A 24,108-nucleotide genomic window follows, 5' to 3' on the forward strand; every position below is an offset into this window, starting at 1 on the left:
TGCGTAACAGAAAGGTGTCTAGGATGTGGGGAAGGGAGGTCATTGGGCCCCCAACCCATCAGATGGGCGTGGTGTCCAGATGCACAGTGACCCTGGAATTGATTTCCCTGCTGGCCCCCTCTCTCTGCAGACCCCCTTCTTTTTTCCCTTGACCGCAGGCAGTGACCCCCCACCCGCCCCCGTCCACTAAGCCTTGGCCCCATGAGGGGGTCTCCCCGTGGGAAGGGAAATGGCGAAACGGGCAGCGGGGGTCGTGGCCACGCAACGTGGGAGGAATACGACAGAACATAGACTGTGGCCCCATAGCTTTAAATAAGAAATTTATTGCAAATATAGAAATTGATTCTCTCCATACAGGAATCTCCGAGTTGAGGAAAACAATTTCGTGCCATTCAGTTTTAAAACAGGAAATTGAGGGGAGGGAGAGGCAGATACAGGGAAGAGAAAAGAAAGTTAACCCCCCCCTGAAAAAAAAGAGAAGAAAAGGAGAGGGTTCAAGGCCCTCAGAGGAAGGAAAGGTCCGTACACAGCAAGGGTTCACAGGTTCAGAGCCCAGGACCGGAGCCCAGCTCTGCAGGACCCAAACCAGGTGCCCAACCACAGCCGACTTGGGGGCTGGCGGCTTGGGAGAGAGGGAGGGAGGGAGGGAAGGACGGACGGTGGGAGGGAGGGAGGGACGGTGGGAGGGCTGGGTGGCGGACACTCTAGGAACTCCATTCGCCTGCCCAGCCCTGTGCTGGGTGGAGTGGCAGAGGGGGAGGAGGAAGGAGGCCCAGACCATCCTGCCCACCCTACTGGACCCCTTCCTCTCCCTCCCGCTCTGCAGGACTGCCTGACCTTTAGTGAGGGCCGAGGCTGCCTCCAGAGGCAAGCAGTGTGCACCCGGGTTCTGTCTTAGAGGCGGAAGGACCCAGGGTCAGGGAAGGAGTGTGTCAGGACAGGATCTGAGCCTGAGGGTAAGAGGAGGGCCCCTCTCCTGGAGCTCAGCCACCTCTGGAGCAGCCACCTCATCAGAGAGGAGAGATGGCAGTAAGGTGGGGCATCCTTCACACCGCTTCCATGGGCCAAGTAAGCCCCTCAGGGCCATGCTCATGGAGACGGGACCCTGCTGGGCCTGGAATGGGCAGAGGCAGAGTGGTAGGGGATGGAGGTGGTGCTTGGGGGACAGGCACCCACTGCAACTCCATTCCCTCCAGGCTCGTCTTCACACCTGCCCACCCATCCTTCTGGCTCCTCTGGTCATTCAGAGCTTGGGCCCGTCCCCCCCATCCCCCCCATCCCACAGGGGATGTTCCCTGACCACCCTTGGCCCTCCCCTCCCCATCACCCTATTTTAATTCTCTGCAAGGCACCAGTCACCAGGGAGCTTTGTGTCTGTCCCTTCCCTGCACTTAGACCCCTCAGAAGTGGGGACCTGTCACTGCTGTCCCTAATTCCCGATGCCATCCTGGCCTTAGCACTGTCACTGCCAGGTTTCTTGACTCTAAGTTTCCTTCCCTCTCCTTTTCTTCTCTGCAATTCTGTCTCCCCCTCTGTTAAATTTCCAGGGGGTGGGTGGGGCAGGCAACCAACTTCCAGTTGAGAACATGGTGACTTTCCGCCAGCCCGACACTCCATGCTGCTGCTGCCCCAGCCCTGCTGCCTCTCAGGGGCGATCCAGGCCCTGCCTTCCCAAGTGAGTCTTTTTATTCCCACCCTCCTTACTGCCCTGACGGCCCTTTTCCCAGACCTACCCCCACAGGCTTTCCACACTGCCTGGGAGGGGAGCGCAAGGGAGGGATCGTTGGTAGGCAGACAGAGACGATTCTTGCTGAGGGAAGAAGTGAGGCTGTAAGGCCGGGGCCTGTGAAGAGGTGTCCCCACCACCTAGGCTTTCTTGCCTTCCTGCCGGCCTTCATGTTTTGCTTCTAGAAGGCCGTGAGCTCCAACAGAGGGCTGGCCGCACCAGCTGTGCCCTTCAGGAGGGAGCAGACCCATCCCTACTTCCCACAAACAGCTCCAGAGGTAAGTCTCCAATAGGTACCAGGGATGGACAAGCCCAGGTGTGACCTCGTTCGGGCCCAAGGCAGGAGACCTCCCTGCAGAGGTCCAGGGCGCTGCACTCACATGTCCTCCAGCCAGCTCAGCTCACCCCTCACACTGCCGGGGCCCGTCTCCCCTCCCTCCCTGGGGCTCCCTGTCCTCCTCTCCTGGGTGTCTGTCCCCCGGCCTGCCCCAGCTCAACCGTGCTCATCACCATCACAAACCCAAACCTGGACCAGACTCCAAGATGTCAGCGTTCAAGTTGTTTGTGAATCCTTCCCTCCCGCCTGGGAAAAACTCATCCTGAGCAGGAGGCGGGACACAGATGCAGGCCAGCCTCCAGGTGGGTAAGCCCTCTTCTAACTGAAAAGTTAGGGTCTGGCCTGGCCGGGGAGGCCAGAGTCCTGACGCTTAGACTCTGCTCTGCCTCACAAAGGACCACATGAACTGAGTCGTCAGGGCCAGTCCCCTCCCAGAGTTTCAGGGTCCTGCTCTCCAGATGGATCCCTGTCCTTGCAGTCGGAGCGTCTGAGGTTTTGATAGCTATCTTCAGGCAGGAAGGATGGGGAAATGGCAAGGACAGGCGCTCACTCCTACTGCCGGGAACCCTCCCTGAGGCCCACCCAGGCGGGCTCCTTCTTCCCATGGTTCCTTTCTCAAAGCCCCCAGCCCCTCCATGAAGTCCCTCACAAAGCCCTAAGTTCCTGGCCTCCTATACTGAGCAGTGTAACCGACCCTCCACCGCAGCTGGCCGGCCAAGTCACCAGGCCCCTGTCTGAGAGCCCTGACTTCCTCATCTGCAAAATGGGAACAAGCAGGACGGACGGACAGTCCCTTCCACCTGGACATGGTGCCTCACGGAGGCTTCCCTGGGGCTGCCCTCCCTGGCATGGAGGAGGGGAAGGAACTGGGGAAAAGGGAGGTGGCAGTGGGGAGATGGAAGAAGGAAGGGAGGTGGCACTTGCAGGCCCAATGCCCAGAGAGGCAAGAGGTGGTGTGGGGCAGGGCTGTGTCTCGGTGGCACCTGTTTTGGGTCTGTTTGCAGAGCTGACCCCTCCCTGGGTTTCAAGAGCTGCTCGTCAGATCACAACAGACGCATGTGGGAAAGGAGGGTGTCAGGGAGGGGGCAGGGGAGTCTGGACAAACTGGCACATACACGACAGATGTTTGCTCAGAAAAATACAGTAAAATCGTCATGCAAATAGAATGGGGAGTCTGCTTGCTCACACCCCTGGTTTCTCTGCCTGCTGGCTGTTGTCAGTTGTGCCAACTGGGTGTGAGGAGGGGTTGGGGCAGGTTTGGGGGGCCGGGGAAGGGAGGTCTGCTCCAAGTGTCCATGCCACCCCCTCCCCTCCTTGCCCCAGGGAGAACAGTCTTTTCTTTGCAAATGTCACCCCCAAAGTGAGCCCTGGGTTTCATTCACCCCACAGTTGGGATGAGAGAGGTGCTGAGCTGAGCCTGAGCCTCCCAGCCCTCCGCTATCCCCCTGGACCCCTTGCCCCCAGTAGGAAGACGGTTGGGGCCCCCCAGGGATGGCACTCACTTTCCCAGTCAGTCCCTCCAAACCAACACTGCCTGGCTTGTCCCACCCCAGCCCCTACCCTCACCCCTCAGTCATACTATCCGAATCTCAGGAAACCCATGTGGGCCACAGCCCCAAAGTTAGGGGTCTCTGGCAGGAACGTGGGGAGAGCCGAGGCCCCCCTCCCATGCTGAGGTGGGTGGGAGCCGAGGGGCACGTCGCCAGGTGGGCAAAGTTGCTAGTACAGGCTTCCCCACGCCCCACCGGCCCAGCTCCCACCCAGAGGTGAAGGATGATGGACTCCGCCCCTCAGCATCCCGACTGGTTAAGACCCCAGTCTCAGGACCCCAGATTTGCCTCTCAAGAGTTGGCCCCAGGAGCTCCCACCAGGCTGGTCTTCCCTTACCACCCTCACCACCAACTGCCACCACCCACACAGACAGAGAACCCCAGAGCACAACGGTCACTCTGGGCACCAACTGCCAGGCACAGGGTTACCATGGCGACAGAGGATGGCTGGGAGGGGGCGGGGTGCCAGGAACCCAGCCTGCTCCCCACCCCTCCCAGATCAGCAGGGTGCCTCACTGTTTGTGCTTTGTTTGATGTTGGGTGGGGGTCAGAAAGAGGGGAGTGGCCATTGCCATGGAAACATGGGAGCCTCGCCAGCCAGGGGGCAGGCTGCGAAGAGCAGCCAAGAGGGGGTGGGTGAGAAAGCCCTCCTTCCCTGGCCGGCTGAGACAGGAGCAAAGATTCCACGATGGGGTCAGGCAGGTGGGGATGCAGGCCACAGGGACACACAGGATGTCCCCACGACACCTCCTGCCTGCAGCCCCCCCAGGCATCACAGTGCACCGCTGTACTTCTGCGGTGGGCGGGGGTCTCGGAGGACCAGAGAAGCTGGGTGGGGGCTGCACCTGAGATGTCCTGGGAGCCGGCCTGCCGCCACACACTCCACTCCTCCCAGGCCACACGGAAGACACTTGAAGTGGGCTGGTGGAATGTCGCCCTGCCTCGGCTCCTTTCCCATCAACAGGACCCTCTCCCTTCTGACCGGTGCTAGCATAGGGGACAAGAGCACCCCCAGGATTCTGAATCACAGCTGCACGCTCTGGCGGCACTGCCATGTGGCTTTCTAGGAAGAAAAAGCACCTGCCTGACTCGAAAGTCCCTCAGCCCCAAGGGACCACAGGTTGGAAGGGGGTGTTGGAGGCTGGGCACGGGGTAGGCGGGGTCCCACAAGGCAGCTGCGGGGTGGGGGGGTTAGAAGCACTGGGCTGGGAAGTTGAGGGACTTGAGGCTAAGCTGCTATGCGACCCTAGGGTTGTCAACTCCCCTCTCCAGGCCTCAGTTTCCCCCTCTCTCTAAAGTGGAAGGAGACAATGCCCAATGCCTGTCTAATGCTAAATCTTCAAGAGACCTGACCCCCAGCTTGGGAGGAGAGCCTCCCTCTGCCCCAGAGGGGCTTCAGTCTCTCTCTACCCTGGCCTTCCTGGTCCACACACCTGTTTCTAGCCCCAGACCCCCAGACCCCACACCCTCTCTTGGCTTCCTTCCTCCCCCCGCCGGCCCCCGGCCCTGCACCCCCAGCAGAGTCCCTGGGCAGCACAGTAAAGACGACTGGTTTCGGTATCAGTTTGTAAACTTTAAGGAAGATGTGTCTTTGTTTTCCTGTCCGTTATTGTCGGATGTTGTTTTGTTCACAGTCGGGTGGTGGTCAGGTGTGTGTGTGTGTGCGTGCGTGCGGGTCTGCATGTGCGTCCTTCCTGGGCCTCAGCCCCCGAGTCTGCTTCCCCACCCTGGCCGCCCGGACCCTTCCCCCAGAGGGCCCCCAGCCCTCTGGCTCCGACCTCACCAGGGAGGAGGGGGTCACAGCTTCTGCTGGGCCGAGACCCCCTTCCAGTAATCAAGGATGTCGTGCAGATCCTCGTCCTTGGCGAACTGGACCTTCTTGCGCAGGGCGTGGCCAGCGGCCATGTACACCTCCTCCCGGTGGTGCTTCTTGTAGGGCCGGAAGCGCTCCCAGATCTTGTGCGTGCTCTCAGATGAGTACTCGGGGCTGGAGGAGTACCCTGAGTAGTAATGTCTGGGGGAGAGCTGTGAGTAGGTGGAGTCACGCTTGGAGCGGGTCAGCGGCTTGAGGAAGGACACGCGCTGGCTCAGGCTGTCGGCGCCCTCCTCGTAGTAGAGGGCGGGGAAGCTGTGCCGGTGCTCGCTGCAGTGGTAGGCCGGCTTCACCTCCAGGTGGTGGATGCCCCCGCCCCCACTGCTGCCCCCGCCGCTGCCTGCTGGCACCAGTGGGAGCCGGTCCAGTGGGCTGTTGAGAGGGCTGCCCTTCTCTATATACTTGGAGTCGCCCTTGGCCAGCCCCGTGGCGGCCGGATGGTCGGGCACGTCCAGGCTAAAGACCTTGGCGCTCTTGATGGAACCACTGGAAGACACGCTGCAGGTCTTGCGGGTCACGGCCGCGTCGGCGCTCAGCTGGCGCTGTAGCGGGTGGTGGGAGCTCTCCTTGTAGGGAGGGGAAAGGAAGCTGGGCCGCTCCAGTGGCCCCGGGACAGTGGCCTGGGAGGCGGCAGCAGCCGCAGGGAGGGACTGGCACTCGAAGGCCAGCTCGGGATCCCCACCACTGCTGCCGCCTCCCAGGAAAGAGGCCGAGTCCAGCTTGAGGGCGTCGATGCAGTTGTTGATAATCTGGTTGACCTTGTCCACCTCCTTGGCAATGGTGGAGATCTCCGCAGCCGAGCCCTGGCCATTCTCCAGGTCCGGGAGGTCATCCTCGGGCCGAGCCAGGCCGTCCCCGCCAGCCCCTGTGCGCACCTCGATATAGTTGCCCTTGGTGGCCACCTTGGGCGTGTCCAGCCCGGCCTCCAAGCCCTTGGCGGTGGGCAGCTTCTCCCCAATCATGGAGGGGATGGAGGCCATGCGAGACACAGGCAGCACGGGGGGCTCGCCCAGCTTCTGGGCGGCATGCACGATGGAGCCGGCATCCACGTCGGCCCCGTACCGCATTTCCAGGATGGTTTTCTTGACGTTGACGGACTTCTGCTTCTCCTCCTGCATGCGACGCTTACGCAGGCAGTAGTACACGGCCCCCAGCACGATGACCATGCCGAAGAGGCAGCCCAGGATGGTCATGATGTAGTGGGTGGTGGTGGAGGTTTTGGGTGCCAAGTCGCCGGGGACGGGGTCCCGCGTGGTGAAGGTCAGGCAGGTGTGGTTGAAGCGGCGGCTGTTGCGCAGAGAGGTCACGCAGAAGGTGTACTCAGTGTGTGCCCGCAGCTTGTCCAGCGTCACGATCTCCTTCTTGTTCTTGAGGGTCATGACGTCGGAGAAGTAGCTGTTGTTGTACTGCACCAGGACGTACATCTTGCTGTAGGGGTGTGGGATGGTGACCACCAGGGTGGCCGAGGTGAAGGTGACGTGGTGCAGCTTGATGGCGGGCCCCGCAGACGCATCCGTGGTGGATGAGGCCGGTGGCTCCACCGAGAGGATCTCGTCGGGGTTGAAGCCCGAGTTCTCGTCTGGCTCCCTCTGGGCGTCGGTGGAGTAGGGCGTGGGGTGGCTCACGGGCCGGGCGGGCAGCGAGCCGTTCCGGCACTTGGCCTGGAGCACGGTGATGGCGTTGAGGCTGTGGTAGGGCCGGGGCACCAGCAGCGGGTAGCCGGCAAACTCCCGCGGAGACTCGCACTGCAGGCGGTCGTAGTTCTTGGTGACATTGTTGAAGACCACCAGCCAGGCCAGGAAGCCGAAGAGGTCGCACTCACAGTTGAAGGGGTTGCCGGCCAGCTCACACACCATCAGGCTGGCAAGGCTGGCAAAGGTGGCGCCATCCAGGCGGCTGAGGCGGTTGGAGGATAGGTCGATGCTGATGAGGCTGGGGCACTCAGAGAAGGCGGTAGGCGTCACCACCTCGATGAGGTTGTGCTGGACAAAGAGGAACTGCAGGCGGCTCATGCCCCGCAGCATGCCCTCTGTCAGGTTGCTGAGCTTGTTGTAGCCCAGCTGCAGGACCTGCAGGCTCGACTGGCCCAGGAAGGCACCGTCCTCGATGTAGGAGATCTCGTTCTTGGTGAGGTTGAGGTCGGTGAGGTTCCCGAAGCGGTTGAGGGAGGAGTAGAGCACGGCTTTGAGCTTGTTCTCGTTGAGCCGCAGGTCATGCACGGTGCTGTTGATGTGCTGTGGGATAGTCTCGTAGGGTGGCTGGTTCTGGCTGCAGATGGCCAGCCACACGTAGCCTTTGTCGCCCTCAATGAGCCAGCAGTCAGCGCGCACGGCGCCGGGCTGGCACACGCACAGCAGTGCCGCTGCACACAGCCCCAGGCGCAGCATGGCGCAGGCCTGGAGTTAGGGGCAGGGCGAGGTGTTGGGGGGGTGGTGCCTAGCGGCCAGAGGCTGGAGCTGGCAGTACAGTCCTTCCTGGGGCCGCCACCATCTTGGGGGCGACCCCCAGCACGGGGGCCCCAAGCAAGGTGGGTACAGCTAGTGCCAACTGCTGGGGGCCTTCTGGGGTGCTACGGCAGGCACTAGGCCTGGCTGGGGTTAAGGGTGGGGGCCCCACAGCCTGCCCCCCCGCACAGCGTGGCTCCTTGTCTCTTGCTGAGAAGGTATACAGGTTCTCAGGGATTGACCTCCTCTCATTCCTCCTCCTCCTCTTCCTCCTTGGCTTCAGGCTCAGAACTTCAGACGATTCCCATAGGCGGCTGGAGAGCGCACACTGAGTGGGGAGTGAGAGAGACGGGGGCAGGAAGGAAGAGACCCATCTGCACCTGGTTCCTGAAAGGCAGCATGGAGAGCAGGTGACAGATCAGTGTGAGGGCTCAGAGCAGCCCCGTCAAGCTCCAGCACAGGCTCCCCCCGCCCCCCCATCCCCCCATCCCTTCTCCACACCTCGTCCCAGGGCCTCTGTGCCAGCAAGCACTCTAGGGTCCCTGTTATACCCAAGAAGCCAGGCTTGGTGGGTGGCAAAAGGCAAGAGGGGGCCCAGGGCCTGGGATGGAGGGAGACAGAAGAATAGGGGGAGTAGGGGCAGAGTCTGAGGACTGTGGGCACAGAAGGGACACTGGAGAGGAACAGGTGGGCACAGGTGCGGGCACACCCCTCCCCAGCACACTGGAGGACACGCTCATCCCCCACCCTGCACAGAGACCCACATGCCCCCATCTAAGCCAGACCTCCACATCATGCACACGTCCACAGCTACAAACACACACACACAAGCACACCTATGATCTGCACAGGACAAGCAGGCCCCTATGCACATGTGTCCACCGATCCAAGCAGGCACCACTGGACCCAGATAAAGAATTAAGAAGCTCAGCAACATGCCTTCTTTCCTCCATGCCCAAAAGATAAATAATTCATTTGTTGTGTAACTGCTCTTGTTCCAAAAATAATTCCCTTGTCTCAGCTTCCATGGGGGAGGGGGAGCAGAACGTCACAGCTGTGATGCCCCCCAAGCAGGGTACGCAGAAGCCAGGGTCTCCCACTGTGGGAGAGTGTGGGGAGAGCTCATCCCACAGGCAGAGCAGCACCAAGGGAAAGAAAGGCAAGCCTCGGGGAGGCCAGAGACACCCCCAGATCATCTCCCCTCCCCTGGGGCATCTTGATCCTTGGGAGGGGGCCAGCCCTCTGGAATAGTATGGCTGAGGCCCGGCTCCCCTTCCATGGCTGGAGAGTCAGAGGCCCAGAGAGGGACAGGGAGTTACTCCAAGTAACACAGCACAGCCTGGACCAGGATCAAGGCTCCCGAGGCGCTAAGCCAGGAGTCAGGAGGCCTAGCACCCCATCTATCTACCCAGCCCAATTAGCTAGGCAGACCACAACATCTGAGTCTATCTCCACATCTAACAAAGTGGTCCCTTTCCGGCCCATCTGATGGGAGAGAAGAAGCCGAGGACTAATGCTGCCCATTTCCAAGATGCAGAAGGGCAGGGAAGGCGGCCCAGGGGTCACAGCAATAGGCCATCAGGATCAACCCTCACTCTCTAAGTGGGGAAACTGAGTCCCAGACCCAGGAAAGACTTGGCCAGGTTGCCCAGCAGGCTGGACACAGCCCTTTAGACAGACCCCAGTGCCAGCTCCCACCCTGTGCTCTCAACTATGGAAAAAGCCCAGTTCTCCCTCCCTCTGCCCTGGGCAGGGGCCAGGGATGTGAAGATTAGATCTCAGAAATCCAGAAATTTGGACACAAAAAGCCAGGGACTGTTCACGGGAGCCACCTCTACCTCCCTCTCCTCCTCCTCCTCCTGGGAAAGTCCAGGAAAGGGTACTTTAAAACAATGTCTAAGTCTTTGCCATTAAAGCAAAACCAATTTACAGCCCTGAGCCCCAGAGGGCAGGAACAGAGAAAAGGGAAATGGGCGTGGGGCGGGGGTTAATTACACAGGAAGTCCCAGGCAGGCCAATTTTGGTTGGGATGGTGAAAGGTGAACAGGGAGTCCACAGGGCCCGCTAGACTAAAGGCTGATGCTACATCAGAGGCCGTGATGATCGGGACCTCTGAGGCCAGCCTCACACCTCCCCAGTCCCTGCAGGACCAGCCTGGGGGTGCCACAAGGCAGCCAGGCAGGAAGGGGTGCCCAGGCAGCAGACAGCAGCTCTGTTCTTGGCTGTGCTATGCAAAGGTCTCAGGGCTAGAGAGACCTTGGTCCCCATCCAGCACAGCCACTGGCTCCTGGGGGACTCCAGGCCAGTTCTGCCCCTCTCTAAGCCTCAGTTTCCCCTCCCAGAGGTAGCAAGGTTGTACTGGAGGAGGCTGAGTCTCCATGCTTCCCACTTCAGAGATCCTTGAGCTGGCCTGTCAGAGAACCCTTGTCTGCTCCAATGTAGTCCCTCCTCCTCATCAGGGAATGTCTGGGGACTGCATTTGTATGCAGGTGCACACGCAGGTGGCTCAGAGTGCCGACGCAGGGGTGTGCTGACGTGTGCAAGCCAACGACGTGCAGGCAGCCGCGTGTGCATCAGCTTTGGGGCATGCGCTTGTGTGTGGAGGGGTGGGAAGGCACGTGTGCGGGACACATCGCAGGAAAGGCAGGGACCCATCTGTGTTACAGTTGGCATGTTTAAGTACGTGTGTGTTATGTGTTCTACACGTGTATGTGTGTGCATCTGTGCCACTCTGGCCCCTCTCCTCGCATCTGAGTTGCTCAAACCAGCATCCCCACAGCCAGGCCCAGGGCATTGGGCAAAGCCAGGCTGGTTGGAGACTCAGGAAAGCCAGACCTTGCCGAAGGATGCAAAGAGGCTGAGCGTGGAGGGGCGTGGGAAAACAGGCCCACATGGGTGGGGAGCTAGTCCTGCCCTAGCTCTTCCCAAACAGTCCAGGATGGACAGAGGCCCTTGGTGCCCCAACCCCAGGCACTCCAAGTTCTGCCCACCTAACCCTCAAGGTGACCTGCCCATGGTCTCTCCTCTTCCTCCCGGTCTCCAGGATGACTTGGGCTGGGCCCGGCTCCCACCTGCCCCGTGACTCAGACGGAGCTGGGAGTAGGCTTCCATTACCCTGTCCCAGGTGCGTCAGCTGCCTGGTCCCCATCCTGGGCTGCCTGCCTGCCACCCATGGAGACCTGACGCAGCCACGAAGGGAACAGAGAGGCTGAGGCCAAGAAGCCACTGACAGCAGCACTTGGCCCCTGGCCCAGCTACTTACACACTCAAGGTGTGGGCGTCAGGGGCACTAGCCTGTCCTCTCAGGTCCAAGGCTGAGGGTCCAGTGGTCAAATGGGCAAGGTCGTGCCCTTCCCCTCTTTCCATGAGGGTGATCCTTCCACACATACTACAGGGGGACACGACAGCACCCCGCACACCCAGGTGGTGAGACAGGAAGAAGGGGGGCTGCAGTGGGGAGGGGGGACAGAGAAGAGTGGCAAAGCGAAAACATCCAGGCGGCCAAGCAGAGACCGACAGAGGAGGGGAGAAGAGGAGGAAGCGCGTGTGAGACAGAGCACCGGTGGCAGTGAGCTATCTAGGTGATAGACGGGGGCGGCACAGGGGACAGGGACACAGATGACACCTGGTCTGCCTGAACCACGAAAATGCATCCTGTGACGAGCCCAGAGGGAGCAGGGAGCGGCAGGAACAGTGGTGGGAAGCAGAGGCCTTTTCTGCCCAGGGCCTTGGTGACACAGCCCAGGAGGGGTATGGCCATGCAGGCAAGCAGGCATGGGGGTGGCGTGCTCTAGCAAAGAGCATCTTCCCCTTCAGGCCCCAAGTGCCCCAGTGGTGCAATCTCGGCTCACTGAAACCTCTGCCTCCCGGGTTCAAGCGATTCTCCTGCCTCAGCCTCCCAAGTAGCTGGGATTATAGGTGCCTGCCACCACACCCGGCTAATTTTTGTCTTTTTAGTAGAGAGTTTCACCATGTTGGCCAGTCTGGTCTCAAACTCCTGACCTCGTGATCCGCCCCCCTCAGCCTCCCAAAGTGTTGGGATTACAGGCGTGAGCCACTGTGCCCAGCCAAGCAGCTCTCTTTAAGGGGTGTTCTCTCCTTCCACCACAGAAGAAACAGCTGCACAGCCAGGGTACATGTTATTGGGGGCTCCGGGTCTGCAGGTGCATGCTGTATGATGACCCCTCTCGTGGGGACATTCCTGGGCAGAGAGGAGAGTCAGTGAGACCCTGCAGCACTCGCTGCTCTTGGGGCAGAGCTGGTGGTGCGGGGCTCTCAGTTCAGAACTAGGCAGGACCGCAGACCCCAGAGTCACTCAAAGCAAACGCCTCCCTTCTCTGGGCCTCAGGCATAATAGGCTACCCAGTGATCCCACTGGTGTGTGCCCTTCCTGCCCGGGTACCCCAACATCCTGGGCCCCCCTCTGGAAGACAAATCAGAACTGGGAAGACAAGGAGTCCTGGCTCAGCCCCACCCCTGCCCCTCTCGAAGGGCAAGCTGGGCACAGTGCCTGACCTCTGTGAACAGCAGCTGCTGTTAATGTGGGTTCCCTCATCACCCAAGATCAGGGTTCCTCTGGACTCAGGCTCGCTGAACCTTGGTCACATCCTCTTGGCCCCTCACTGAAGGCTGACTCCCAAGCCTCCCTGTCAGAGGACAGTCTAGACACCCACCCCGGGGAGAGCCCCCGAGGCACTGTGGCCTGTGGAAGGGGCTGAGGGAGGTCAGGCCAACTCTGCAGGGTGGGTGAGACGGTGCACAGAGCGAGGCCAGCCAGGGACGCAGGCAGCGGAGGTCAGCAGGGAAGATGCAGACCCAACCGGCTCTGAGACCCTGGGTGAGTCGCAGGCCCTCTCCAAGCCTCAGTTTCTCCCTGAGTGGCAAGGTGAGTACCACCCAGCTCCCAGGGCTCCCCCAAAACCCCAGGACATGACAGAGACACACACGCTCAGTCCAGGGGAGAAGGCCTCACAAACACCCCACGCCAGGTTCCCACTCATGTGGCCCCACTCTTCTTCCAGGGACACCCATCAGCTCCAGGAGCAGATAAGGGAAGCACCGTCTGTCTCCTGGCATCCCAGGAGAGGGACATGAGGCTCGGCCGGGGAAATCTCATTCGCAGCAGCTCATAAGCCCTGGCACAGGCTCTTCCCTGGGCCAGGCTGGCCAAGACTCCCTGAGGTGTCATTGTCACTGTCCGTGTTCCGTGTCAATGCCATTACCCAGGATTAGGAGGACCGAGGACTCCTGGCAGATCTCTCTGGCAGGCAGCCACCTCGCCCCTCACTGCTGAAAGCCCAGCACCAGGCCAGAAACTCTGCCCTCAGGGGCAAAGCCTCCCTCCCTCTGGGGAAGAGACTCAAGCCGGGGGTCCGAACACTGGTATTGTCACAGCCTCCACCTCATGGAGCTCCCTGGGCCTCAGTTCCTCATCTGTAAAATGGGATGATTATACCCTCGACAAGGAACACCATTTGGTAAGTTTACTGCATTTCCAGTGCAATTAATGATTCTATGCTGCAGGCTATGGATGGTATGGGGAAGGGACCTGGAATGCTGAGCTGTGTGACATCAGGCACATTACCTAACTCCTCTGGGCCTCAGTCTGCTGGCCTCTAAGAGAGTCATATACCCCTTATCCAATGGTTCCTTTGTGTCTGACATTTGATGTTCCTGGAATCTTACATCAACCCCACATGGCTGGCACACAGCCAAGAACCAGGCCAGCCTGAGCTGGTGGAACCCGCAGACTTTCCAAGATTCCTCCCTGGAAGACAATGTCCCATTGTCTGCTCATGCAGACCTCCAGTGACAGGGCTCTCAGCACCCACCTGAAGCTACTGATTCTCTTTTTTTTTTTTTTTTTTTTTGAGACAGTCTAGCTAGCTCTGTCACCCAGGCTGGAGTGCAGTGGTGCTCACCGCAACCCCTGCCTCCTAACTGCAAGCAATTCTCATGTCTCATCCTCCCAAGTAGCTGGGACCACAGGCGCCTGCCACAATGCCCAGCTAATCTTTTGCACTTTTGGTAGAGATGGGGTTTCACCACATTGCCCAGGCTGGTCTTGAACTCCTGAACTCAAGCAATCCACCCACCTACACCTACCAAAGTGCTGGGATCACAGGCAGGAGCCACCACGCCCGGCCCAGATTCCCTTCCTGAACAGCTCTGATGGCTAGAAATTTCTTCTTCTTTTACAAAGCCCAGTCTGGCTCCTTGTGCTTCTGTTCATGGGTGCCAGCTCGCTCTCCGGAGCCACTAGGGACAAGGCCAGTACCCCAAAAAGGCTCTTCCGACATCTACCGGTCTATCATCACTCCATTTATCCAGGCTGAACAGCACCTCATCCTCTACCTGCTCTTCCTGTGCTGAGGTGTCAGTTCCCTCCTGCCCTTGGGTCCAGCTGCCTGAGTCGTGCTTGCTGTCAAGGCCCCTCTTACAACGCATCGCCTGGAGCCCAGCATCAGTGCCGATGCATTTGGAGCAGGACCAGCTCCAGAGGCCCCCACAGCCCTCGGCTGGGCTCCCTGCTTCCGTTCATGCAGTGGGAGTCAGGAGGCACCAGCGCTGCGTCTTCACCTTGTCCTAGATGTCAACCAAACCCCCAGGCCCCTTGGCACACACGGCCAGGCAGCCCCTGGTGCCCTCACAAGGTCCTTGGGCAGCTCTGGGCAGTATCTGCTTAGGTCCCCCCCCCCAAGGTGCTGGGTGTTCATCCACCCCCATTCAATCATGTCTTGTTAGTCTCAGCCCTGCACACCAGCTGCTCCGGGTCCCAGGGGAGCTAGCTCCTGCCCCTGACTTTCTTGGCACCTGCTCCAGGCTCTGTGTCATCCTGCACTGGGTGAACAGGCCCATGGCTGCATCTGTGTCACAGAGAAACAGGGACCAGGCCCGGGCTAGGAGCCCTGTCTGGGTGAGGCATGGTGCCCAAGCAGCCACACAGCCACCCACATTTCATTCTTTTTTTTTTTTTTTTTTTAGAGACGAGTTTTGCTCTTGTCACCCAGGCTGGAGTGCAATGGCTGTGATCTTGGCTCACCATAACCTCCTCCTTCCAGGTGCAAGCGATTCTCCTGCCTCAGCCTCCCAAGTAGCTGGGACTACAGGTGTGTGCCACTATGCCTGGTGAAATTTTTTTTTAATGTTGTTTTGAGACAGAGTCTCACTCTTGTTGCCCAGGCTGGAGTGCAATGGCTGTGATCTCGGCTCACCGAAACCTCCTCCTCCCAGGTTCAAGCAATTCTCCTGCCTCAGCCTCCCGAGTAGCTGGGATTACAGGCATGCGCCACCACGCCTGGCTAACTTTTTGTATTTTTAGTAGAGACAGAGTTTTACCATGTTGGTCAGGCTGGTCTCAAACTCCCAACCTTGGGTGGTCCGGCTGCCTCCACCTCCCAAAGTGCTGGGACTATAGGCGTGAGCCATGGCACCCGGTCCTGCCCACGTTTCTTACATGTTCCACGTGTATTCCCTGCTACGTGCCTGGCTGGCCCTGGGGCAGACAGACTTGCCTCCCCTTCACTAAGTTGCCTTCTTACTCAAAATAACTTAACAAGAACGACACAGCACCAACAGCTGACAGCCAAGGCATCAGGGGCTCTGCAAGGCCGAGGTGCTTTGGACACGCCTCTCCAGGCCTAACCTCAGCCAAAGAAGGGGCTTGGGGCTGGGCCGCTGGGCTGCAGTGTGACCTGGGGCAAGTCGGCACCTCACCTCCCTGGGCCTCAGTTTCCTCATCTGTTTGGAGGAAAACCACAGTACACATGTGTCTCTGGTTTGCTGGTCCCCCGCCAAAGCCCTGTCACCTGCCCACCATGTCACCCCCCATCGCTCACCTGGTCCCCGTGCCTCCCCTGCTCACAGGGTGCCACAGTCATCTTTAGGAGTCAAGGCCTTGGTGGAAGGAGAGAGGTGGGGGTGGAGGGCTTTATTCACCAAAGCTCTTGGCCTTGGCAAACCACCCCGTGGCCTGACAGGAGAGGCTTGAGCCTCACGGCCTGTGAGCAGGGAGGGCCCACTCCCTGGCAATCCCCCAACCCCCACAGCCCACCCACCACCAGGCCCCTGGGGACAGGACTGTCCCACAGTCAAGGATGACCTGTATTAGAAACCCACCTCCTGGCACCAGCTCAGGGATCGTTTCCTGGCTTCCCCAGAATCCTCCAGGCTACTCAGGAGACTCTTCCCTCACCCCCTCTCTCCCCAGCCTGGCCTTTACCTCTCCTCCCCTGGATCCCAGCTCCCCCATGGACTCTGCCTCCCACACCTGATCCCACCTCCCCAACTGACCCCGGCCTCACCCCATCTGACCCCACCTCCCCCACCGACCTCTAGCCATTCCCCACTTGTCCTTCCCTCCCCCACCTGACCCTGCCTCCCACACCTGACCCCTATCCTCTCACCACCTGACCCCTGGCCTCTCCCCACCTGACCCCACCTCCCATACCCCCCAACCCTTGGCCTCTCCCCACCTGACCCTGCCTCCCACACCTGATCCCTACCCTCTCCCCACCTGACCCTGCCTCCCACTGCCAACCCCTGGCCTCTCCCCATCTGACCCCTGCCCTGTCCCAACCTGACTGTCACCTCCCCCACCTCCTCCTGGCCCCCTCAGCTGCAGCCCCTGGGCACTACTCACCAGTCTCCACTGGACCCGCTCTTTCACCAGTGCCTGCGCGGCACCGCTGCCTCTGCCTGCACGGCCTCCATTCATTCATTCAATAAACATTTATGGAGCACCTACTATGTACCAGGCACCGGCTAGGCCCGCCCTCCCAGCTCTGCCTCCTCCGCCTGCTCCTCCTCCAGGGTCCCAAGGGGCAAACGCTTCCCTGCCCTCCAGCATCCTCAGGGCTGTCCCAAGACATGGGGCAGGGCATGTGGGGACCCCCGGGGGGAAGTGGAGGCTCCAGTGGCGGAGAGCGAAGCCCCCTGAGAGGTGGCCCAGGGAGGGATGGGCAGCCTCCGACAAGGTGAAGAGTCTTCAGTGCTTGTACCGGCTGGGCCTCCGCACTTTCCACGTTAACTCATTAAATCCTGAGCCAACTTTAAACGTCTTAAAAGCACTACCACTCTTCCCACTTTGCAGATGAGGAAACTGAGGTCTCCCAACTGCTGCGCAGTGGCTTCCACCCTCCACGCCCCCGGGCTCTGTTCAAGAGACGCAGTGGGATCCTGTCTCGGCTGGATGGTGGTTTTCACTTTTTTAAAATCAGTTGCCAATACTGAAAACTTGGCAGATTTTGTTTCAAAAATCCCCGTTTCTGGAATCCACTGAGAAACGGGGAAGATCTGGCTTCCCCGGGTCTGCATCCCTGGAGGGACGGCAGTGGCATTGCGGAGTGGCGTCCAACCTCCTCCCTGCCTCTCTGGCTTGGGTGGCCAGCTGACCCCTGCACACTGGAGTTTATAAGGCCAGCCACAAGGGGCAACCCCTGAGTGGGGACAAGTAGAACCCCAGCCTGTCGGGGGTACTCCTATGAGCCTCTCAGCCTGGGACCCAGGGGTGCCCCAATCTCCACCTCCTGCACTTGGCCCCTACCTGACCTGGAGCCCCATCCCCTGTCCTCCTGACCCATGGCTATTGGGTTTTAGCACCAGGACATCAACATCGTGGATCTGTCATTTGGGGAGTCTGGGTTGAGGGTTCTAGGGTGTATCTGTCACTTGCTTGGTCCTAAAAGTCTCCTGTGTCTTGGCCTCCGTCGGTCACCAACTCTACAGGACTTTAAGCTGTCCTGGCCCTCCCACAGCTTCCCCTTGGCTCCAAGCAGCCCCACTGGGGAGAGGTCCCCAAGCCAAGGGGGCCCCCACATGACCACCCTAGGCCTACCTGTCGCCCTGTGGGGCCCACTGCTCCCCTGCCAACAATGCTGCCTGGGCCAAGTTTGGGGGTTCTTCTGGGGTTTGAGGGGTACCCTCTCCCAGACACTATTCCCACCCCACAGAACGCTGCCAGCTGTAGGTGCTGTCTCTAGGCATGGCCGCTGTGAACACCAGGACCCCCGATTTCCTGAAGCCACACTGAAGCTCAAGGGGACCTGGGGTTTCTGGAATGGCTCCTGGAACCCAGCCTTCTCCCCACAGACTTAGGGTCCCTCATTCTGCTCACCTGGGCCTGCCTCCCCCAGGCCCCTGTCTCTACCAGGCCTCAGCACCCAGGGTCCTGGAGCCCTCCAGGCCCTCCAGCCCCAAGCTGAGAAACCCCATTTACCTTCTGTCACCTCCCAACCTCTAACCAGCAGCAAGGGGTCAGTATAGACACCACCTGGGATGGTCCGAATTCCCTCCCCCCGCCCTGAGAGCCGCTTTCTCTGGAGCAGGTGGGAGAGCCCAGCCCAGACTGACAGCCGCAGCTGCAGCATCAGAGAACAAGGAAGCTCTGTCCGCAGAGGGGTCGCCACGGAGCCCCGGAAACTCCCGGGGGAGGGCCGCCCCAGGACTGCCGGCTGGGCAGAAACCACAGCCCAAACGTGAGGCTATCTTATGTGACAGCTCCTGTGTCTGCCAACTCCACGTGGCCAGTCCGCCAAGACCGGCCCTCCCTAGCGTACTGCCAAAGTGCAGGGTCCACGTCCAGCTCAAATCAGGCTACGCCACCTCATCCCCTGGTCCTGGCAAGCTAATCCTCCCTGGGTCTCAGTTTCCTCTTCTGTAAAGTGTGACAAGAAGGGCACCAGCTCAGTAGGCTGCAGAGGGGATGGCCACAGGCCAGGGTCTGGGCAGTCACTACTCCAGGAAGCTGCCTCCTGCAGGTGTCGCTGTGGGGGACTGGTGCATGGCACGTGGCACAGGCCCACACCGCAACAATGACAGTGAGGAGGGACAGGGCCTGACCTGGCAATGTCTTCCTTTCAGTCCTGAGGGTAACGCACCTCTCTTCGCCTCTGTCCCTGTCCCCTCTCTGAAGTCCAGGCCTCCCAGCAGCCTGCTTCCACCCCCACCTTCAGCCTGTTCCCCGGCCTCGGTTTCCTCTCCCACTGCCAAAGCACAATGGCTGTTATAATTAACGAATTATCTCAGTGTGACAGCTGTGGTCCTTTGAAAATTAGCTCGAATAACAAGATCCTGGTGTATGGTAATTTCTTCTCCTCTCTGTCTCCCGTTTCTCTTTCACTTCAGCTTTGTCATGCATGCAAATGTTTTCCCCTGTCCTCCTTCCCCGAAACCTTCCCTCTGCAGCCTCCTCCTCCCTAGGAGGGCAAGGGACAGAAACTCAGCTTCTGCCTTCTGATGAAAAGATTCGGGAGCTGACCCTCCCGGGATGGCGCAGGGTACAGCACCCAACACGCCGCCTTCTGAAATCTCTCCACAGACCTAAGCCGAGCCACCTCCTTCCCAGGCTGGGCACCTGCAGCTCTGCTTTCCCGAGACCTCCCAGGCTGCATCCCCTCGGGGTCCTCTGCTTGTAAGCCAAGCAGTGGCCTCCCCTGACATCCTGGTCCCTGCTCACTGCCCTTCTCAAACCTGCTTTCCCCCTCCCGCACCCCAAGAGCCCATCAGGACTCCCCTCCCGCCAAGGCTTCTAATGTCGACTCTGGGCTGACCACACCCAAACCACCATACCCAGCAGCCTCCGGGGGCCCTTCCCTGGCACCTGAAACTCACTCATTGATGTCCACCTCCACAACTGAACTAATCTCCCACGGCCCCTTCCCCCTCCTCCCCCGCTTCTCTCGCAGTTCCTAGACCTGGTGAGAGGCAGCCACACCTGCCCGGCTGCCCCTACTCCCACCTTGGTGCCGCCCCTCTCCCCCACTGCTCCTGCTGCCTCTCTACCTCCAACCCTATCTCCCCACTCTGAACCCAGCAGAGGATGAGCTTTCTCAAACGTCAACCTGAGCATAGCGCTCCCCTGCCGGAAAGCCTTCATTGGCTGTGGCTGATCTGGGAAAATTCCAACAGTATCCAGAGCGCGGCCCACGTGGTCCTGCGGGAGCCGCTGCCCGTTCTGCTCTCCTACCCACCTGCCTTCTCCCCACCTGGCTGGGGTCTCTCCTATGGGTCCCCACAGCTTCCTGTACTTCCTCCATCACAACCAGAATCATAACTGCTGCTGCTACCTCTGGACTGAGTTCCCGAGGAAGGGCCCTGCTTCTCCCAGTAGGCGCTCAATAAATATTTGCTCATGGCTGAGTGAAGGAGGCCAGCTCACCACCCTCTTATAGATAAGGAAATCGAGGCCCCGAGTAGTTCATGACTTGCTCAGATCACACAGTTCATGCAAAGACAAAACCAGGATTTGAACCAGGTCTGTGACTCCAGGGCCGGGCTTCTCTGCCACCTGGGGAAGTCGGGGGTCAGGGGAGGGCTCAGCTTTTGCACAGATCTCAAGGGACTTGAGCCTCCCTCCAGCCTCAGTTGGGCAATGAAGAGACCAACTTCTAGCCTAGGCTGTCACTCCCTTGAGTTTGACCTTGGACTAGCCACATGACTCTCAGGGCCTCAGTCTACTCATCTGTAAAGTGGGAAGGAGTCCCGCCTCACTCTATCCCAAGGGTGGCTGCTGGGGCAGAAACTCAGGCCTTGGAGAAAGCCAGTCCTGCCAACATCTGGGATTTCCTACCTTCGCCCTCCAAACACAACTGCATTGCCCTTGGTGGGCACTCCCCAGGGCTTTGTTGGGGGGGATCCCCACGATGGGAGAGGTCGCAGAGAACAGGAACCCTCTCAGTGGGAGGTAATGGGAGAAGCATGGGGGGCTTGGGAGTCAGCTCCTCTCAGAGCTCTGTGTCCTCCTCTGTGAACTGGGGCCCAGTGAGGACTAATGTACACAGTGCCTGGCACAGTGCAGGTGCTACCGAGGCCACACGGCTGCAAGGTTCTACAGGAAGTGATCCTGAAGTGTGCCCCAGGGAGGGAGAAGGAGGTGGGACAGAGCAAGACCAGCTGTTCCTGGCTATCTCTCAACAGCTCACAATGGCTCCCACCCCGACCTGTGGCCCTAGAACCCCTCTGTCCCTCTCTAAGCTCACTCCCGCCCCGATGTGTCCCCTCGCAACCCTATGGCCTTCACTCACGCCTGCTGGTCCTAACCCTGGGAGCCATGCCCACATGTCCCCAGCCCCTGGGTCCAGACTTTATGCAACCTCCTCTGAGAAGCCTTTGGAGATCTCCCTTCTGCAGGGTGACCCCTCTGCTCTGCCCCCACAACCCCGAGGTATTGCTCTTGGAATCCTGCATGGGTCCTAGAGATCGTCTCCCCCATTTTGCACGTGGGGAGACTGAGGTGCGGATGAGGAATGGCAGGTCTCCGTGATGCACTTGAACCCAGGGCTCTGCTGCCTCCAGCCCACCAAGCGGCTTCTCTCCTGGTGCTGAGCTGCTCAGCCTTTGCCTGTCCTCTCCACGCCCCCCAGCCTGGAGCTATTGGAGGACAGGACCCCATCTTCCTCTCTGCACCCCTCCCCCAGTGCCCAGCCTAAGGCCTGGCGCATAGTAGGCACTCAGTAAATGTCTGTTGAATTGAATTGCGCTCAGGGCAGCCAGTCGTCTCTGCTCTGTAAGAAAAGCATAGAGTTAGTGGAGCTCTCCCCATGGCGACCAGGGGGCGGGAACCAAGCTGGTGGGGTGAGAAGTCTGCCCTGCCCCAAGGAGCCCACGGGCCCTGGGAAGCTGGACCATTCAGACTTAGATGAGTCCGAATTCTGCCCCAACAGGCCGCATGGCTCTGGTACGTCACGCTGCGGCAGGGCCTCACTGGCCTCATCTGTCAAATGGAGATGGCACTCCGGTCCCTCCAGGCTCTGAGGACTGCTTGTGATGAGGACCAGAGAGATGTGAGGAGTGTACACAGTGACCCCCAGCTCACAAGCATGGAGTGCCCCACACCTGGCACAGGAGAGTTGTGTGGGAATGATGCCCATTCTGCAGATGAGGAGACTGAGGCTTGGAGCGGGGCCTGGCTTGCCCAAGGCCACGCAGCCCATGCATTCAGCTCATGCTGTACACACGGCCTCCCTGCCAAGCCAGAGGGAAGCAAGGTGTGATAATGAACCCCAGACGAAGAAGCTGAACCCACCAAAGGGTGGCCCCAGCCTCGCCAGGGCTGGCAAAGATCCTTCAGGCAAAGGGCCCAGCGTGAGCCCCAGGGCTCTGAAGGAAGGGTGAGAAGCCGCATTCGCCCCTCCCCATGGGGTTGAGCTCTGATTCTATAGCCCCCCAGAGGGTTCAAAGACATCCTCAGATCCGGAGGCTGCAAAGGGCTGGGCAGGCCTGGGTGTTAATATAGATCAGTAGGGACTATAAATACACAACCAGGCTAGACACTGCAGGGCCACCCACCTAGCACAGCCAAGACAGAGGCTCTAACCCGGCCCTGCCCCTCCCGCCACCCCTCTCCCTTCTGGGCCTCAGTTTCCTTTCTTGTCAACAGCAGGCTGCACCATGACCATGACTCCTATGGCTCTTCACGCAGCAACACACAGTTCTCTGACCCCAGCCAGGCTGGCCCCGGGTGCTGGGGAGGAGAGAAAGTCATTCCACAGGATCACCCCGGATCCCTGAGACAGTCGAGTGAGGGGCCTGCCTATGCCCCTGCTCAATGGCCTAGAACTGAGAAGAGGCAGAGAAAGGGGCCTAGAAACCAGCCATTCGTTCGTTCACTCCCTCTGCATTCAAACAGCCATTCTGTGAGCATCGCCTCCTGTGAGCAGAGGACTCAGCCAAAACCTGGGCTTCCAGTTGGGGCTCTGGTGGGGAAGACAGGGAGATGAATGGGCATCTCTTTCCCTCTCTACCCAAGCCTGGGAAGGGGCTGCCCTCTGGCTCCCCACCCCCATCCCACCTCGCATGACGGGGACACCAGTTTTACATCTACCTTCTGCCTGGACCACGGCCTCACAGAGGACAGGGACCAGGTGGTGGACAGTCTCACTCGCCCTGTGAGCCCAGGCCCAGCACCGTGTGAGGCAGGCTGTCTGTATATGCCCACAGCTGGGAACCATCACCCTGGGAACCTGTGAGAGCCACCTTGCACAGGGCCATCACACGGGTCTGGGGACAGGAGCACACCCATCCAGCACCTGCTGTGTGCCAGGCCCTGCACACTTCACACATGGCAGCCACACTGTCTTGCCTATGTGAAGGATGAGGAAACTGAGGCCAAGAGACAACAAGAGACATGCCTGAGAGCCCACAGCTAAAGTGGCCCGGCACCCTTGATTCCCCAGACGTAAGTCCAGCTAATGCAGCAGGCTGACCATCAAAGAGACGGTGTCTGGGACTCCCGAAGGCCAAGCATAGGTGAAGGGACAGTGTCCCACTTCCTCTTCAGAGCCTCAAAACAACCCTGAGTGGCAGACACACCCTCGCATGACAGGGAGAGAAACTGAGGCTCTGAGCGATGACCCTGTCCCCTAGCCCCAGGCCTGGCAAAGATTGGAAAGGCCCTTCTCAGGCAGTGCGGGCATACCTGGGCCCAGGACCAACTCTGGCCCTCACTTGGCTCAGTGACACGGACAGGGACCGGCCCTCTCAGAGCCTCAGTTTCCCCAAGACCCATCTCCTCTGCCCCACGCAGCTGCTGCAAGAAGGAGAAAAAGGATACCCACTGAGTAACTCCCCTTTATAAACTGTAAAGTACCATTTATCTCTGTTCTTCCTTCTTGCTGTCAGTGAAACAGAAGCACCGCCCATCTTCAGGGAATTTCACTGCTCTGTGGCCAGGCTGGAGTGCAATGGCGCGATCTCGGCTCACTGCAACCTCCACCTCCCGGGTTCAAGCGATTCTCCTGCCTCAGCCTCCTGAGTAGCTGGGATTACAGGCGTCTGCCACCACGCCCAGCTAACTTTAGTATTTTTAGTAGAGACAGGGTTTCACCATGTTGGCCAGGATGGTCTAGAACTCCTGACCTCGCGATCCACCCGCCCCAGCCTCCCAAAGTGCTGGGATTACAGGCGTGAGCCACCGTGCCCAGCCGTTGACTGCTAGTTACACTTTCCTTGGCCCTCCTCAACCACTTCTCCACCCTATTCTCTAAAGAGGCTGTACCAGTGTCCATCAGAGGCTCCCAACGAACCCACCCTTGTTAAGAGATTCTCTCCCATTTCATCCTCGGGATCCTAGGAACCAGTATTATTTTTACACCCGTTCTGCAGGTGAGGGAAGTAAGGCTCACAGAGGTTAAGTTATATCCCCACGATCACAATGCAGGAAGTGAACGTGCTCCCCACGC

At 59.7% G+C, this 24,108-nt stretch overlaps 1 protein-coding gene across 7 annotated transcripts in view; it reads right to left on the reverse strand.

Annotated features, from left to right (window-relative positions):
• Positions 1–303: 303 nt before the first annotated feature.
• ELFN2 (extracellular leucine rich repeat and fibronectin type III domain containing 2) overlaps positions 304–24,108 on the reverse strand; it is a 60,692-nt gene continuing 36,887 nt past the window's right edge. For all 7 annotated transcript variants that reach the window (XM_078340146.1, XM_078340142.1, XM_078340143.1 and 4 more), the window contains one exon: positions 304–8,317. In XM_078340146.1, coding sequence (XP_078196272.1) covers positions 5,411–7,873 — 2,463 coding nt within the window. In that variant the 5' untranslated portion in view covers positions 7,874–8,317 and the 3' untranslated portion in view covers positions 304–5,410. The remainder of the gene's footprint in view (positions 8,318–24,108) is intronic.

Source organism: Callithrix jacchus, chromosome 1 (genome assembly GCF_049354715.1).
Source record: "Callithrix jacchus isolate 240 chromosome 1, calJac240_pri, whole genome shotgun sequence".
Classification (NCBI taxonomy): domain Eukaryota; kingdom Metazoa; phylum Chordata; class Mammalia; order Primates; family Cebidae; genus Callithrix; species Callithrix jacchus.